Source organism: Lissotriton vulgaris, chromosome 1_1 (assembly GCF_964263255.1).
Source record: "Lissotriton vulgaris chromosome 1_1, aLisVul1.2, whole genome shotgun sequence".
Lineage (NCBI taxonomy): Eukaryota > Metazoa > Chordata > Amphibia > Caudata > Salamandridae > Lissotriton > Lissotriton vulgaris.
Genome location: NC_141685.1, coordinates 1,773,708,479 through 1,773,725,500, shown reverse-complemented (window position 1 = coordinate 1,773,725,500; position 17,022 = coordinate 1,773,708,479). Strand labels below are relative to the sequence as shown.

Genomic DNA, 17,022 nt, shown 5'->3' with positions numbered 1-17,022 from the left:
CTCTCCTTCCCGCTCTCTCGCTCTGAGGTCTGCCTCCCCCCCTCTCTTCTGCCTCCTTCCCTCTGTCTCTCTCCTTTCCTTCCCTCTGTCATCCTCACTCACTCTGAGGTCTCCCTCGCCTCCTCTCCCTCTGCGCCCGGGCTGAGACACACACACACAGTTGCTGCAGGCAGAAGTGCTGGAAAGCAGGGACAGACACAAGACGTGAGAAAGTCGTGCATTTATTGTAGGAGAGGGTAGAAGTACTGGAAAAACCAAACGTTTCATGCAGTGAACGCAGAGGTGTATAAAAGTACTGAGCGCTGTGTGGTTAAGGCAGATGGCGTGGGACGGTCATGCAGTTTGTGAGGTGAAGCCGGGAGGTTTGAATGACTCCTACATCATGTCAGGAAGCAGCAGAGGGTGCATGAAAGCACGGGTCCTGTGGGTGACAGTCGAGGTACTACTGTCAAGCGATACTTTCTCTGAGACGAAGACAGAAGAAAAGAGCAAGTCTTGGGTATTGTGATGTCTACATTGAGCTCTCAGGAGCGAATAGAACACGCTTCCAATGACAACATAATACCTATTGCTTTTATTTTAAATAATCAAAGTAAACCCGCTGTTCTGGAAGTGTCATGGAAGCTGCTTCAGAGGCAAACAAATGTGTACACTGAAATAGTTGAATGTGCAGTTGGACTAGGTTTGATGCCTTATTTATGAGGCTGTCACAAGGGAAGCTCCTGTACATTAATCTGCATTACAGTTTCCGGTTAATGCACTGCTACTGTGTGCTTCTGACGTCATGCTGCTGTCTTTTGCGAAGCATTTAGTGTGGGATCCGAATTGGTTGCATTATGGAAAGCCACTGGGCTCATTTTACCCGCTACTGACTGACCCCTTTCCTCTCCGGCACACACAGCAGTCAGTACCCTGGTAGTCACTGAGGGCTCTGCTAATATCTAGGTGCCGAACAAATGTGTTTTTCAGCATGAATTCTTTCAGAAATATGCAAGTTGGCATGTGCTGAAAGTGGCATGGAGGCGAATCTAGAAGGGTCCTCGCCTCCCCTTCAGGGTGTGCTGCACCAACCTTCTGTAGCCCTGCTGGGTCACACCTCGTCTATCGCACGTGCCAAACCCCACATCGAAGGGGTGCAGTTCGTTATGTGATGTGGTGTCTTCCGGAGGCTTTATATTAGTTTTTGTGCTGCTGTGTAAGATACTTCTGTTCAGGACCACACTGATTAGATTACAATAGCACGATTATATATGTGCAGATAAACACACACGCACACGCACGCACGCGCAAACACCCCACCAAGCATTTCACAGGTTTTTAAAACACCATTCGCGTGTTAATGAGGCTTTGTTTACCCCTTAGCGCCTCTGACTATGACAGGAATCGCCCGGCCCCCACAGAGCTGCTGCCTGAGTCGCGCTGCCCCAGGGGTGTTTCCTGACACTCTTAAAAAAAAAAAGTAAAACACGGGCAATGTCTGCAAGGTCCGCGGGCCGCCAGGGAAGGCTTGCCGGGCCGCTGGCGCCCCGCGGGCCGTACTATGAGTACCCCTGCTTTAGATGCTTTCACTCTTCCTGCCTGCACCCGATATTGAATCAATTTATGATTCTTGTCATTGTTCATGTAACAAGTTTGTTCTGACAGATCCAATGACTTCAGGTCAGAAGGGGCAAAATATTATTGATAGTGCTAGGATTATATGATGTTTTATAGTGTTACATTTTGATTTGTTGTAATGTTGATACATTTGCTGACACCATTCTGACAGTGCATTTCCTATTACATTCCATGGTGAAATTTGCTACAAAACCCCTTCAATGTGGGGTGAGCATGTTTGTTTTGGGTCTCTCTATCAATTCACTGGACAATTTGGACTTACTGGTAGATGCATCAAGCATTTTTGCGAGCGCAAACGGTGCGAATCGCAAAATTCGGCAGTTTGCGCCCGCAAAAATGGCATTTGAGCTGCATCAAGGGTTCATGCACTCGCAATTTAAGAATTCACAAATAATTGTGAGTTCTCAAATTGCGATTGCATTTGAGGAATCGCAATTTGCGATTCCTTAAATGCAGTGCATGAACCATTCCAAGATTGCGAATTCGCACTCTGGGGCCGCTATTTACCGCGAAGTCAAACTACGTGTCCTTGGGACATGTGTGTGCGCAACACCAGTGAACATTACCATTTCAGGGGTGCAACAGGCTGTCCTTTGGACACCCTGGCACCCTTGAAATTGCGGCACATTTGCGATTCGCTAATTGCTAATCGCAATAAGGAATGACTCCCCATTCATTCCTATGGGCCTTTAGGCCCATAGGAATGAATGGGAAAGCCATTCCTTATTTGCGATTCGCAATTAGCGAATCGCAAATAAGGAATCAGTAGAAATCGCAAATAATATTGCGATTCCTACGTGCATCCCGTTTTGCGAGTCTTTAATAGCGATTCCTTAAAATTCGCTATTAAGGACAAAAACATAACTTTGATGCATCTGGGGGTTAGTCAATTTTTTAGATTTTGCTTAATGGTGCATGTTTTTAAATTCTGTGAGCATTCATGGATTTAATTTCTGTCTTTTGACTGATTTATTAAGCCTGACATATTTTACATTTCTGTATTGTACTTCAATATTTTGCGTCAGTATTTTAATAAACGTTCATGGTTTTTCTAAATATCTGGTCTTGAACTCTCTTTTTGAGCCCACTCTTTATTATTGACTGCATTTTGAAATGCTGTTTGAATCTTATCACTAGGGGACGTATTGCCTTGTCTATTTTTGAGGACAACACTGTGCCATCTGCCCCCACGATGGGTGCTATGACAGTCATGCAGATGAAGTGGGAGATAGCGCCCACACTGGTAACTCTTGAATCCATATTTTGGCAACATGCAACCCACACACTTTGAAGTACCATCGTTCTGCTACTGATATTCTATCACAAACCTTGATAAATCTTTTACTTACAGTAAAAAACAAAACTGGCACGGTGAGTATTACAGCAGTGATCACAGCCAATCGCACTGTCAAGAGGAGAATGTCCGTTTTACTCTGGTACGTGTGCAGCAGCTCGGAGTGTACATTACCTACAAGACAGTATTCAAAACAACTGGTCAACACCGAGGAAATCAATATAGCCATAAAAACACGTCAAGAAAGCATTTTTGTGCTAGAAACCAATGGGATGCAAGCAGTCAACATAAATACATAAACATTATTTACATAGAGTATCTTTCCCCAGGAACTGACGCCTAGTGACTTCGTAAGTAGGAGACCCAAAATCGTCCATGGAGACCTTTCTACTTGGTCATGATACTTGTGATACTTGAAGTACTAGAAATGGAAAATAATTTGGTGCGATTCCATAAATTGGGGGAATCGAGGAGTGGCAGAAGAAATGGAGTGGAGTCATGTGGGGCAGAGTCATGAAAAGCAGAGTCCGACAGTCAACCAAATTAATTTTTTTAACCCTGCACAAAGAAACCAGTAACAGGGACACATGACAAACTCTGGTCTGGTTTACTTGATTGGTCACAGACAGGGTGCATTTAAAAATATTTTTTTATATGTTTGGGTATTTATAACCCTGAGTGGTGAACTCCGCTCTGCTCATGGAGTTTGCGGAGTTTCCTGCACTCCGCGTTACGCGGAGCTCACGGAGTTCTGAAAAACTCTGCTTCGCGCAGCGAGGCAGAGAGAGGAAAATCCACCTCCCGGCAAGATTTTTCCTCGTTCGAAATCGCCAACATCCAGTTGGCGAGCCTGAGCATGGAAAATAAACCGCCCGTGAGGTATCTCAATGCGGGGGAGTCAGGTTTCTCATTGCGAGTGGTCGCGTATGCTCGCAACTGCTCACATTGAGAAACTGCCTGTTTGCGTTGAGAAAGCTACTGCTCAAGTAAAAATCTACTTGAGCTGCAGAAAAGATAAGCTTGCACTGTGCATGGTGCTGTATGCAATGATTGCACAGTGTGGACAAGGATCCGACACTGTGCAATCATCGCAAACCGCATTTTTCTACTGTACTCCGCCACTTGCGGAGCTCTGTGTAGTGCGACAGAGTTTTTTTTGCAATTCACGTAGCTACGAGTAGTGCAACTCTGCGAACTCTGCCCAGGGTATTGCTAGAGTGGGCGATTACCCAAAAAGGGTGCCCTTATACTGAAGAAAACTAGAAAAGGCGGGTCTTTATTTTTTTGCGGTACATAAGATGATTAGAAAGATTCTTAAGATTCACCAGAAGCTTGTTCCAGAGAGTCGCTGTGAGATAGGAGAACGAAAGCACCCCAGTGGCGTAGCTAGCTGTTGTGCGGGTGGTCATTGGGTTTGCCACCCGATAGCCGCAGAAAAGCAGGGGGGTACTGGCGAGTACCGTGACAGCCACAGGTAAGAACGGGGGTGAGGCCGCTTCCCACGCTATGCTGCTGAAGCCCCCCCAAACATACCTTGCGAATTATGAAGATCTAGAGCAGAGTTTGAAAGGAGGATCTAAGGTGATGAGTAGGCCAATAGAGATTAAGGTTGTTTCTTAAATATAAAGGTCCAAAGCTGCTTTTTGCTCTGTGGGCAAGGCAAAGGGCTTTCAAAGCTGCCTGTTTCTCCATGGTGGGGCAGGTGTAAATTGTTAGGGTGATTGTATACTGAAGATGTGGGGGCAGTTTCAGGAATAGAGGTGCAGCCGTGTTTTGTACCACTTGAGGCGGTGGAGAAGATAGTCTACTCAGCTGCGGTCTGTATTGGGATGACCTGCAGGGCAGTGACGTGGGGAGGGGGAAGGGGAGGGTGGAGGGTGGTCACCAAATGTGATGCAATGCGCGCAACAAAATTCGTTTTATTTATTTATATGTTTACTTACCTGTAAAACTCCTTAATCCATACATTACCACCCCGCAACCTGCCCTTCCCCCTCCCCACATCACCGCCCTGCAGGTCATCCCACTACCGACCGCGGCTGAGTCTGATAGGTCCAAACATAGTGCATTTCCATTGTCCAATCATGACGTGATAAGAGAATGAACGCAGTGTGTTTTGCCGAAGAAGAAGGCGGCACTAGCCATCTTATGTATCTTATTCTTGAAATTTTATTGGTTGTCTTTCAAAAAGCCAAGATTATTTGCTGAGTTCGCTGAGCAGCGAGAGATGCCTTACTCTGGAAGCCACCAGTCAGGTGACCACTGAATGGTGGGATGACAGAGGAGGAGCACTGCAGTTTTATTACCGTCCAGCTTGAGCCTGTTGGATTGCATCCATAGAGCAACTGTAGTCAGAAAAGCTCTGAAAATTGAGTTGGTTTGCTTTTGATCTCCTGAGAAGGACACAATCATTTGCATATTGTCTGCATATGTTATTACTTGAAATCCAAAAGGGGGAAGCAGAAAGGCTAGAGGTCGTGGGTAGATATTAAATGAAGGGGGGGTGCTGATGGCGGAGCTCTGAGGTACCCTACAGTTGTTTGGGATAGGACAAGATAGGAAAGGAGTAGCAGCACCCATTGAGAATGTGAGCACAGATAAATGAGCATGTATGAGTGTCCTAAGTTCCGTTTAGACCTGATACTGTCCGTGGCTGCTACTAAGGCAGTTTCCGTTCTATGCAAAGGCCTGAAACCAAAGCGTGAGTTGCCAAGAATGTTTTTTTAGCTTTCAAGTAGGTGGAGATCTGCTTGTTGATGTTTTTTCCAAGATCTTAAATAGAAATAGAAACAATGAGATGGGTCAATAGGTGCTTAGAACATTTGGATCCAATGAAGTTTTTTTAACAAACGTAAGTTATGGGATGTTGCCATTGGTCAAGGACCATAGCCAAAGAAATGATTATAATACACATGTCCGTAATCAGTGGTAAAAGCATCTCAGCTTCCGGGGCATCTATCAATGGTGGGCAGGGGCCACTGGGTGAACCTGATTTAAATGGAGGGCATAAGTATAGATCTTTCCATCGTAGAAAGTATTGTTAAATTGGCTAATTGGGTATTGCTCAGAGGTTTGAGCTCCATTAATGTGGCTACAGTCTGTTCTGTAGGACAGAGAGGGGGAAATTAATTTTGCAGCTCAAAATTGTTTTCGAAAATAATGAAGGCAAATTCAAACAAAGTTCAGGCAATGCAATAATGGAACTTTTACATGCTTCCAGTTTCAAATAGTTCTTTGCAATGTGAAAAATATACCCAGCAGAATTGGACGACGATTACATTTTATTAGTATAAAATCAAGTCTTGGTGATGCAAATTAGTGAGTGCTAGTCCTTCAGAGCTGTCCCATTGTGGACTTTTGTCTCCACTGAATAGCTGGAACGTCAGAGCTATTCTGGTTCTTACAGTGTCTTTCGGCCAACCGAAGTTCGTCTTTAAACCATGCAGCAGAGAGTTGTTCGCAGTGGCCTTGACAATGTTTCATGGGGGCAATATCGTCAGGTGCAGAGGTTAGCCAATTATTGAAAGTTGTGACTGCTGTGGTTCTATCCTTGGTAAGTTCAATGGGAGTTTTGTAAAGAAGTTCCTTGAGTTTGGCTTCTCTCGTTTTGTACCAAGTGGAACCTAACTTGGAGGTGTGGATAAGACCCGAGTTTCATGAAATGGAACGCATAAGAGTAATGTAGAAAGGAACAAAAACATTCTCAGTCCAAATTAGGGAGGGAGTGTAGGATGTAGCTCTGCTATGTTTGAAAAAAATGGGCCCAACAAATGATCTAGAGATGGGTAGGGTCATCAAAATGCATATTTAGATCACCCCAAATACAAAAATTAGCATATTTAATATATGTAAGGGGCCAAAGATTCCAAGAGAGTATGGTAAAATAAATTCTGGGCCAGGGATGGTCAATAAATGAAGGCACCAGAAAACGAGTTGTCATGGTCCGTTTTGAGTGAAAAGATCATAATTTCTCCTCCCTGAAATGTGTGACCTGTAACAATGCTACAGCTAACGATTGCTATACCGCCCCCTGAATTGCCCGGGTGGTCTAGAGGTTGCATTAGATAATTGGAGGATAACATAGGCAATATCTGGGTAGGTCTCGGGTCATAACAATAAGTATGTCTTTATTGTGAGAGTTAGATCAGAAATATCCTCATGATGTTTTGGAAAAGAAAGTGCGTTAAGTAGAAGAACATTAAGAATTGTAGGTTTCGTGTCTGATGGATACTTTCCATTCAGATTGTTTGACTGAGGGATGATCGAAGGGAGTGAAGATGAATGCACCTGCTGCAGAGATATCTGTGTCCCCAGTAATTTTCAGGGGATAATAATAACGGAAACATATCTCTGGTGGTTAATGCACTTGCTGGACCAATCTGTGTTCTGTCTAGGCACGGTTTTTATGCATCATAAAATAGAGTAGATGGGTAACGTGCGTGTTGCAAAACACAACTTAAAACATGCAGATCTCGGATTTGTATTTTATAGAGAAAGTTGAATCAGTTACTGCTCTAGTCACAGAGATCCTTTTGTTATTTGCAGATCATGAGGTTCCTGCAAATGCAAGTCATAGGTTTAGAACCTTACCGTTTTTTTCCTCAATATTTTTACATACACATTTGATAAATAGGGTTCCTTTTGCTAGTAACGTATTTCTATTAGTACAAACAACCTCAACCACTGTTATATTATTAAATCCTGACTTTGTTGTTATCCACATCAGACACTCTTAATATTTTATGCCTACCAATATGGAGGATATGTAATCCACATTGCTTTATTTGAAGTTTCATTTACATTGACTTACACACGTGTAGGATTCTCTGTATAAATTGTGTGTTTGATGTAACATGCTCTGATACCCTATGTTGGGATGGGGAGAGCTAGAAAATAAATGAAGTAAAGAAAATTATTACTAAGTGCTATTTACTTTAATATTAATCTAATTACTCAGACAGACATCTGATGTTCTTACTGTGTATGCATAGCTCTAAAATACATAAATTGAATAAAATCAAAAACCTCGATTGGATTTGCATCTCTGGGTGTTAGGCTCCAGAAAGCTTCCAACTAGATTGAGACTATAAAAAAGGAAGGGCTGATGGCCCTTTAAGTAAAGCCTTTGTATTAGGCTCAGCTGAAAGAGAAAATAAAAAACTTCCCTTGCAAGTTGCTACTCCGAATGCAAATCTGAACGTCAGAATTACATGGGGATACATTCAGCATATTTCACTGGGGCTGTCCTCAACCAGCTCAGTAACAGCTGCTGGATTCCCCTCATTTTCTGCATTGGATACAAAGTAAATTGTTTTACGCCATAATGTCTTGATGTGCGAATGCGCAAAAATCAGGCTTCTTTCAACAGGGCACATGTAAAATGCTACAATTATGGAAAATGTGCTCCATTATAGTATAGCAGGAAGCAACACAGCTTACATTGCACTGATGGCCATGACAGACACAATAGGACCCCGTGTGTATAGACGAATAAGGTAAGTAGGTTGTGCAAGGTACCCCAATAAAGCAACAAGTAGTTGGTCTGGAGTTAGATGGCAGCCTTTTGGCTTCGTCAATGCATGTTATTTCTTGTCATGGTTTTTGCAAAACTTCATTGTAGGGGAATCTACCAAGCCTATGCAATGTAAAAACAAGTATCGGCAAAGACAAAACATCTGGCGATCGTCGCCAGCCTCTTTTCTTTGTCAGTGCTTGTTTTGTTATGGTTTTTGTAAAACCTTATTGCTGTGAAGCTGCAGGTCCCTTACCAATCTGAAAAAAAATTGGATAAAAGCAAAAATATTTTTCTGGCTTCAAAAAGTTCACATTGCCAAAGTAGTCCTTGGTACTTAAGGGAACTACTTTGTGTCTGGTTGCGCTTGTTCTGAAAGTGCAGAATGCCATCGCTCACAGTAAGGTTAGCCAATGGCTGAAGTGGGTTAATCCATTACCCAATGCTATACTCTGTGGAAGATAAAATGAATGAATCAATAACAGATCAATGGAGAAAGAGCACTATCTGAAAGCCCCTACAAGTAGGTATATCATACATATACTTTTTGTAAAATCGAAAGGTCTTGGCTGGTGCCAGACTTTAAAAAAAATATTGGCTAAAACCACAAACACTTTTCTAAAGGGAACTACTGTTTTGTGTGGATGTGCTCCTTTTTAGGTCTCGCTGGTGTTAGCAGCGCGAGGCGCTGCTCCAGCGAAAGACCTATTGTTGTGGGTTTGCCAGGAATGGGGCACAGGGGGTGGTTACGCGCTTCACCTCGGCGATTTCATCTCGAGGACGCGCTTCTGCAGTCGGGCTTGCATCACGTGTGCAGACTCTCCAGGGCGCTGCAGATCTGTTTTTGCGATCGCGCCTAATGACTTCCGTGTCTCGTTTTTTTTTTAGTCAAGTTGCACGCGCTTTTTTTTTTTGGCGCTGCAGATCTGCGCTGCAGATCTGTTGTTGTGATCGCGCCTAATGACGTCCGTGCCTCGCATTTCTTTTAGGTAAGTTGCACGCTCTTGACTCTCCAGGGCACTGCAGATCAGTTGTTGTGATCGCGCCTAATGACATCCGCGTCTCTAATTATTTTAGGCAAGTGGCACGCGCTTCTGCTGGCCGTGTGCAGACTCTCCTGTGCGCTTCAGTTCAGATGTTGTTAACTAATGTGTTTGGTGATTTTTATTTAACCACGGTGTTAAAAGTCGCAAAGGTACGTTAAAAGCCGCCTCACTGGGACTATGGTTGCTTTTAAATTCCAAAGCATTACCACGTCTCAAACTTCGTAACCCTTCTTGTCGCTGACACCATTACGGTTAAAAGAACGGCTTACAATATATCATTTCTACGAGAGCTCTCATGTTATGGAATTAATTAAAATCAACAAGTTATGTAAAAAGCCGCCTCACTGCCGCTTCTGCTGGCCCTGTGCACACTCTCCTGTGCGCTTCCGTTCAGCTGTTGTGAACTAATGTGATTGGTGCTTTTTATTTAACCACGGTGGGCTCTCATGTTATGGAATTATTTAAAATCAACAAGTAATGTAAAAAGCCACCTCACTGCCGCTTCTGCTGGCCCTGTGCACACTCTCCTGTGCGCTTCTGTTCAGCTGTTGTGAACTAATGTGATTGGTGCTTTTTAGGTCTCGCTGGTGTTAGCAGCGCATAGCGCTGCTCCAGCGAAAGACTTATTGTTGTGGGTTTACTGGTAATGGCTGAGAGGGGGTGGTTACGCGTATAACCTCGGCCATTTCACCTCGAGGACGAGCTTCAGCTGGTGGGCTCGCATCACGTGTTCAGACTCTCCTGGGCGCTGCAGCTCTGGTGTTGTGAACGTGCCGAACGTGCCGAATGACCGCGCCTAATGACTTCTGTCTATCAGTCTAGCCGTCAATGTGCCCCGATGCCCCCACTCACCGGGTCTCTCATACTCCTCTCGTCCTGTCCTGCGGTAGTGGCGCTGCACGGGATTCGTAGGCGGCTAGCCCCCTTCCCTTCACAGGAGCGCGGGGTAGGCTCCTGTCCGCTTCCTGTCTGTGCTGGTGGCCCCGCACTCAAGCAGGCAGTCCCGGGCAGTCCAGCCTGGCTTCCTGTGTCTCGCCCGTGCAGAGGGACCGAAAACACTCAATCCAAGAAAGGTTGCTTGTTGTGGTCGGCATTTGCTTGCAGCGTTTCTCAGCAGTGTCTACCAACTTTGTTTGATGCGCTCTAAGCTTTCAATTAGCTAGATAAGAATATTTACATTTTAAAGAGCTGCGAATGTTGCTGTATACAAAGAGGCGCGATAGGCCAAGAATCACACAAGCTGGTGAAGTGGGGAGCCGGGATCCCAACCTAGGTTTCTTCTTCGAGAGAGACACACTTTCTGCTCTGCCCCAGCTCACCTCAGTCTGAAGTTCCAACGCTCACTCTGACCTGAATGGCAAATTTATTTACTCTTATAGCCTTAGACAAACGTTATCATTTATAGACTGTTTTAGGAGTAAAAAAGATTGCCTCAGTTGTGCGAGTTCCTGTCTTCCTTGGATCCACCTGTTGGGCAGACTTCACTGTAGGCTCTCTGAGCTGGATGCACCCTGTTTAGTGGCCTCTTTATGCCGGGTGAGACCACCGCCTTTATCCTCTGGGACTCTCTCCCAGCCTCTCATGGCCCTTCCTGTGAGATTCAAGCAGACCTCTTCTCTGAGGTTTTGAGCCCCCTCACACCCCATTGGGCCCCTGCATGCGGGCGCAAAGCCTTGAAGCACCCTCTCTGGGGCTTTGCCTGTGTGGCGCTCAGTCCGATGCCCGCAGCCCTCATTCTAGGCCCTGCCTGTACATTGCAGCTCGCCAAGATCCCCTCCGGGCTCTTTGCCTGAGGGGAGCCAAACCACTGTCCCTCCATCGAGGACCCGGATGGGGTGCGCATCCACCCATTCCTATTTGTACTGCAGAGTGCAGAGCCACTGCCCCTTCCTCTTGGCCTGGCCTGTGGGGCTTATAGCGCATTGTCTCTGCCTGTAGAGGGCACCTGTGCATGAACCCACCTCACTGGGCCCCGTCTGTGGAATGCAGGGATAATGTCCTTCCATCGATGCCCCCCATGGGGTACGCATCCCCCCAACCCTTTCCCATTTGTACTGCAGAGCCAGAGTGCAGAACAACTGGCCCTTCCTCGTGGTCTGGCCTGTGGGGCTTATACCGAGATTTCTCTGCCTGTAGAAGGCAGCTTCATTAACCCCCTTCCTGCTCCCACACCTGCGGAATGCAAGGGGTAATGTCCCTCGGTCCGTACCAGTTCCAGCTCCCTCACACCCTGACACTTTCAGCTTCTGCTCTGCCTTTCCCCTCCGGGTTGAGGGTCCTGCGAGTGGGTGCGCTGCTCGATGGGACTTGGGAGCCCCCTCCCCGCATATGCTCCCAAGTACTGAGTGCTTTAACGCCAATTAGGGGCGGCTGCCACACAGCCCCATTGAGCGCCGCCGGCCCCTGAATGAATCTGCCTAGAAATAAACATGAGGCGGGGAGTGGGTGAATGGTCAGGAGAGGGGGCTCTCCCGGAGGAAGGGGCGGGGAGCTATGATTTTATGGAGCGCTCAGAAGCAGTGCCTTTCAGATTTATGTGTATTTTGACAACCGCAAGATCTGAGAAATCCCTTCGAGGGGGCTTCAGAGGGACTTTTGCAACCTTCTCAAAGCGGGCTGGGGCTGATCTCTGGAGGGCTTGGCATCAATAGTAACATTTCCAAATTACCATCATGACTCTGGACAATAGCTTGCTTAATCTTCCCGACGGCCCCAGGCGCCTAGAGACCCTTACGGGTGATTGTGCCGCTTTACAAATGTGGATTATCATGTCATATGCTGGGATTCCCATATAACTGTAATTACTAAACAAAGGCCGGCTTAATATCCCACCCGCATTCTGTTAGCCCTGCACAGCTGGTCAGGGGGCGTCCTCCGCAGAGGGGTCTGGGCTGCTACTGCCCTCACACTGCACTACAGCTAGTGCCGGGGTCTGCAGGAAAATGCACAGCTGATACAGCGCCTCTCAAGAGACAACCGCATGGGAGCTATGCAAATGTTTATAATTGTGAATGCGGTGGCACTGGTGCCTCTATGGTGCCTATTAGACTTGCAAGTCCTTGGGGAAAAACAATTTTGTGTTTGTAATCATTTTGGTGCATTTAAGACAGAGCTGCACAAAACTTCATCTTAAAAGGATGCCCTGCCACGGTCTAAGGTAGCTCTGTGCCACCATGGCTCACTGCTTTTCTATGCCCGGCCAAAGGCTCTGGTGACTTGAGAAATCTGTGGCTCACAGGGCTCGGGTGGCTTCCTGACACTGTGGAACTGTTCCTTCTATGATGTCTCAGGGATACCCGTCTCTTTCAGAATCTGGCCTTCCCCTGGCACGGCTAGCATTGGGATGCTGTGGCTCACAGTACGCTGCGCCGCCACAGGCGGGGACTCACTAGAGTCAAATCTGTAGTTGTACAGTTCATTAAAACAAGCATTTGCAATGCAATAGGTCTTGCATTTGCGAGAGTTTGAGCTATTGGCATTGTAAATGGCAATGCCTTTTAATAAAAGCGTTTGAAAACCTGCAAGCTGTGCGTAAACAAGCACTTTGTAATTGTAGTCCTTGCTTATGAGAAGCAAAGCTGGCAGTCTCTTTTACTGACAGCCTTGCTTCTCGTAAGCAAGGACTACACGTACAAAGTGCATGTTTATGCATGGCTTGTAGGTTTTCAAAACAAAAGAATAAAAGGCATTGTCATTTACAATGCCAATAGCTCCAACTATTGCAAATACGAGACCTATTGCATTGCAAATGCTTGTTTTTTTTTGCAGTTTTATATAGCGTGAACTCAACCAGAAGGTATCAGCGTGCTTTACATGAGCACCAGTTGCGTTACAGACAAACACATTCATTTTTTTAGGCACAGGAAGATTTCGTGATTTGTCCAGAACCACAGGATGTTTGAGCCTCCTGCCACACTCCTTGTGGATAGGGTGACCAGATGTCCCGGTATTCCCCGGACGGTCCTGGTTTTTGGAGCAGTGTCCCGGAGTCCCGACAATTTGCTGCAAATTAAAGAAATGTCCCGGTTTTTGCATAGTGTCCGTGTTAAACAGATAAATGTCCCGATTTTTAAAGAGTGTCTCGCTCGGTGCGCCTGCTTTACTTCTCACAGGTGTTGAGACGGGTCTCTATTGGGGTCTCCATTTTTGCCCTCACTGAGGAAAAAAAACCTAACTGCTGCAGCAGTACCATCCTTCACTGCTTTTAAAGAAACCCAATATAGTTCTTTCACAGTCTGTCTCTTCATTCCTGAACTGAGGCATTTTCAATGTTATGTACAGCGAAGCCAAAGTTGTTGCTTATTAATCTCATGCAGCTAACAACTGTTGATAAAGCAAATAGTCCAGGCATGTTCTAGGTGTGATGTTACTCGTTATACGATTGAAAAAGCCAATAGTCCAGGCTTGTTCTAGGTATTATGTCACTCGTTATATTATTTATCTGGATACAATGACAGAAGCAGCACAGTTTTCGGGTGGGACGGTATGCTAAGTACAGATTTTTTTAGCTTATGTGTTTTAAGCCACGCCCTTAATTAGATCGGCCACCCCCTTCATAGACACCCCACCCATGTTTTTTCATCCCACCTAAAGCCGTGGGTACACCTGTCCCGGTTTTTGTTTTGAGAATCTGGTCACTCTACTTGTGGAAGGACCGGAATCTCTCACTCACAGTAAAGTTGGCCAGTTGACTGTGGTGGGCGGATCCATTCCCCATACAGTTAGCAGAAGAAAAATATGAAGTACACAATAACAGACCAATGGATTAAGAAGCCTATTTGAAAGCCCCTATAAGTAAGATTGTTACACGTATAATGTTAGTAAAATGAAAATGTCTTGGCTAACGCCAGACCTAAAGAGGTCACAGTTGTATGTACCGTATTTTCCGGCGTATAAGACGACCCGGCGTATAAGACGACCCCCTACTTTGCTTGATAAAATTTAGGTTTCGTGCTATACTCGCCGTATAAGACTACCCCCACTTCCAGCGCAGTCCAACTTTCTATCTCCATGGACTGAGGAGATCACGTGGTACTGACACTCCCCTCCTTCCGATGAGCATGAGATTTCTGGAAGGAGAGAGAGATCAGCACATGTGGAACACAGTGGGGGCTGCCATCTTCAGAGCTGCCTGTTATATTTCAGGACCTCCTGCTGCCTCATCCTGTTGCCTCATCTGCCTGGGGATGTGCAAGCGGTTGGAGGCGTGTGTGCAGGTCAGTCTAGGCACTTTTGATCCGTGTAACTTAACGTTCGCTTTTTTCTAATTTGTTCATTTTGTAATTGTTCCTATTACCGGTATTTGCTCGTTGTTTGGGTTAATGAAATAAACGGTTCCGCTCCACTGTGAAATGTTAATACGGTAGTTGTGCCTACAGAAACGCCTGTGGAAGCTTCTCGGTATCCCCGGCTGCCATCTTTAGAGTCTTTAGTTTAGAGTGTCTTATATGGCTTGGGCTTGTGTTGGTAAAAGCTAGAAATAGAAATAGAAATCTAGGTACCGTGAGTGTCTTATACGGTTAGGCTCTAAAAGGTTTACCATATGGTATGCGATTTTATATAGCGCGGACTTTACCTGTTTGTGTCAGAGCGCTTTACAGTAACAGTATTGATACCAAATGAATATACTGGTACCTAACATAGCAAGCATAGTGACGTTCCAATATCCCCCCCAGCCCCCGCGGTGCGAGGGGAGGGGGAGCTCTGGCACTGGGCACGGACGGCGTATTAGAGCACCCCCCCGGCTGGGTCGGAAGCGTGGGCGGGAAATGGTGCAGCTCGAACTCGCATCCAAGACCAGCCAAGACGAGCAAGTGATCACTACCGATCAGCCCCTCGCAAAACAATGCCTTGTGGAATGGAAAAAAAACACGTGTTCTGATGCAGAAGCAGTCTGACACCTTCAGGAGTAGTCCGCGCTATTGAAAAACCCATAAAAACAAACGGTCTAATTTGGCATCCGGCGTATAAGACGACCCCCGACTTTCCAAAACATTTTCAGGGGTTCAAAAGTCGTCTTATACGCCGGAAAATACGGTATGTACATATTTCTGATATCGTTGTGACCCAGGGTGCCCCCTATAACTGTGTGGTATTGCAGTATAAGAATTGCTAGGATGGGCCTGGGTTGGACAATGAGTTGCACCGCATAAGGGTGCTAGGGGGGTGCAGATTAGGATATTTCCCATGTGTGCATTTTACTGATGTCATCGGAACACGGCTGGGCCTAGCTATACTAGTAATAATTCCAAATGATATTTATGCCCCGAAATATATTATGTTCATGTTGTGTTGATTATTGTGTGTGTTGAATACGAATGTTATTTGGATACATCACGTGTGAAGTCTCTTTTTGTGACGTTCGGTTTAGTTATCTTGAGTGAATGCTGTGCCAATCCTTTACACATTGCCTCTGTGGTAAGCCTGACTGCTCAGTGCCAAGCTACGCAAGGGTGAGTGCAGGTTATACAGTGTGTGTAATCACCCGCCCCTGACGGGAGTGGTTGGTTCTGCCTGGCTGGGGCATTGCCTTAGCTAAACAGAAAGTGCCAGTTCCAACAACTGCCCACATTTAGGGCCTCATTAGGATCGCGGACGGACGGAAACTCCGCATGGCATGCAGAGTTCCCTCCTGTGCAATTAGGATGTGACCGCCACCCTGGCGGTCACATCCTCTATTTTTAACATTGCGGCGGGTGCGGCTTCAAGCTGCACCCGCGGCAATGTTAAAAATGCAGGTGTTGCATTTGTATGCAGAAAGAGGCAGGCACCGCGCGGTGCCTGCCGCTTTACGCATACAAATGCAGGGGGGTACCATAGGTACCCCCCATGTGCACCCCCCACACCCCCCCCCCTCATCTAGGGGGCCCGCAACGGGCCCCACAGTGAAGTTACACATGCTTTTCCACGGCGGTCTTTGGTGGGTCCGCTTCGGATTTTCCGCATCCTCCGGGCCGGCGGTGGCTTCCGCCGGCCCAGAGGATGCGGAAAATCCGCAATCCTAATAACCCCCTTAGATCGGGCGGGCGGACCACTATGTTGGCGGGCAGGGAATACCATTGCTGTTGCGACCGTTTTTCCTCTTGACCAACCTATAACTTAGGCCCCTTTGTGTCCTAAGAGCTATCACATATTCATCTATTGTTTGATTTATTGTTGGTATCATGCATACAGTGAATGGTGTTCTAACATAACAATTGCTTTTGACAGTTAATGCCATTGAAAACGCAACACCACTTCATCATAAACATTCCAAACACCACTCCTTTACTCCGCTCGAAGTAGAGGAAGATGTCTAAAAATCTTTTGTCCCTCTAAACCTGTCCAATGTAAGAGCCTTACCTCATTTCCTGTTGGAGCCATTCTATTGCCCTAGATATATTATAAAATCCTCCATCCATTCCTTTCACGGAGTCGGTGGCTACTTTCCTGACCATAGGAAGCGGGTAGGCGGGCAACCTCCTACATTGTGTGAATCAGTTGGGAAACTAGACAAGTGGTGCACATTGACCCTGTGCAGCAGTGTGAGGACAGAATACTGAACACTGAAATCA

At 46.1% G+C, this 17,022-nt stretch overlaps 1 protein-coding gene across 1 annotated transcript in view; it reads right to left on the bottom strand.

Moving 5' to 3' along the window:
• Positions 1-17,022, bottom strand: part of SLC38A1 (solute carrier family 38 member 1) — a 421,899-nt gene that overhangs the window by 17,499 nt on the left and 387,378 nt on the right. Inside the window, exon 13 of the mRNA XM_086919085.1 lies at positions 2,967-3,085. Within this exon, the coding sequence (XP_086775211.1) occupies positions 2,967-3,085 (119 nt within the window). The remainder of the gene's footprint in view (positions 1-2,966; positions 3,086-17,022) is intronic.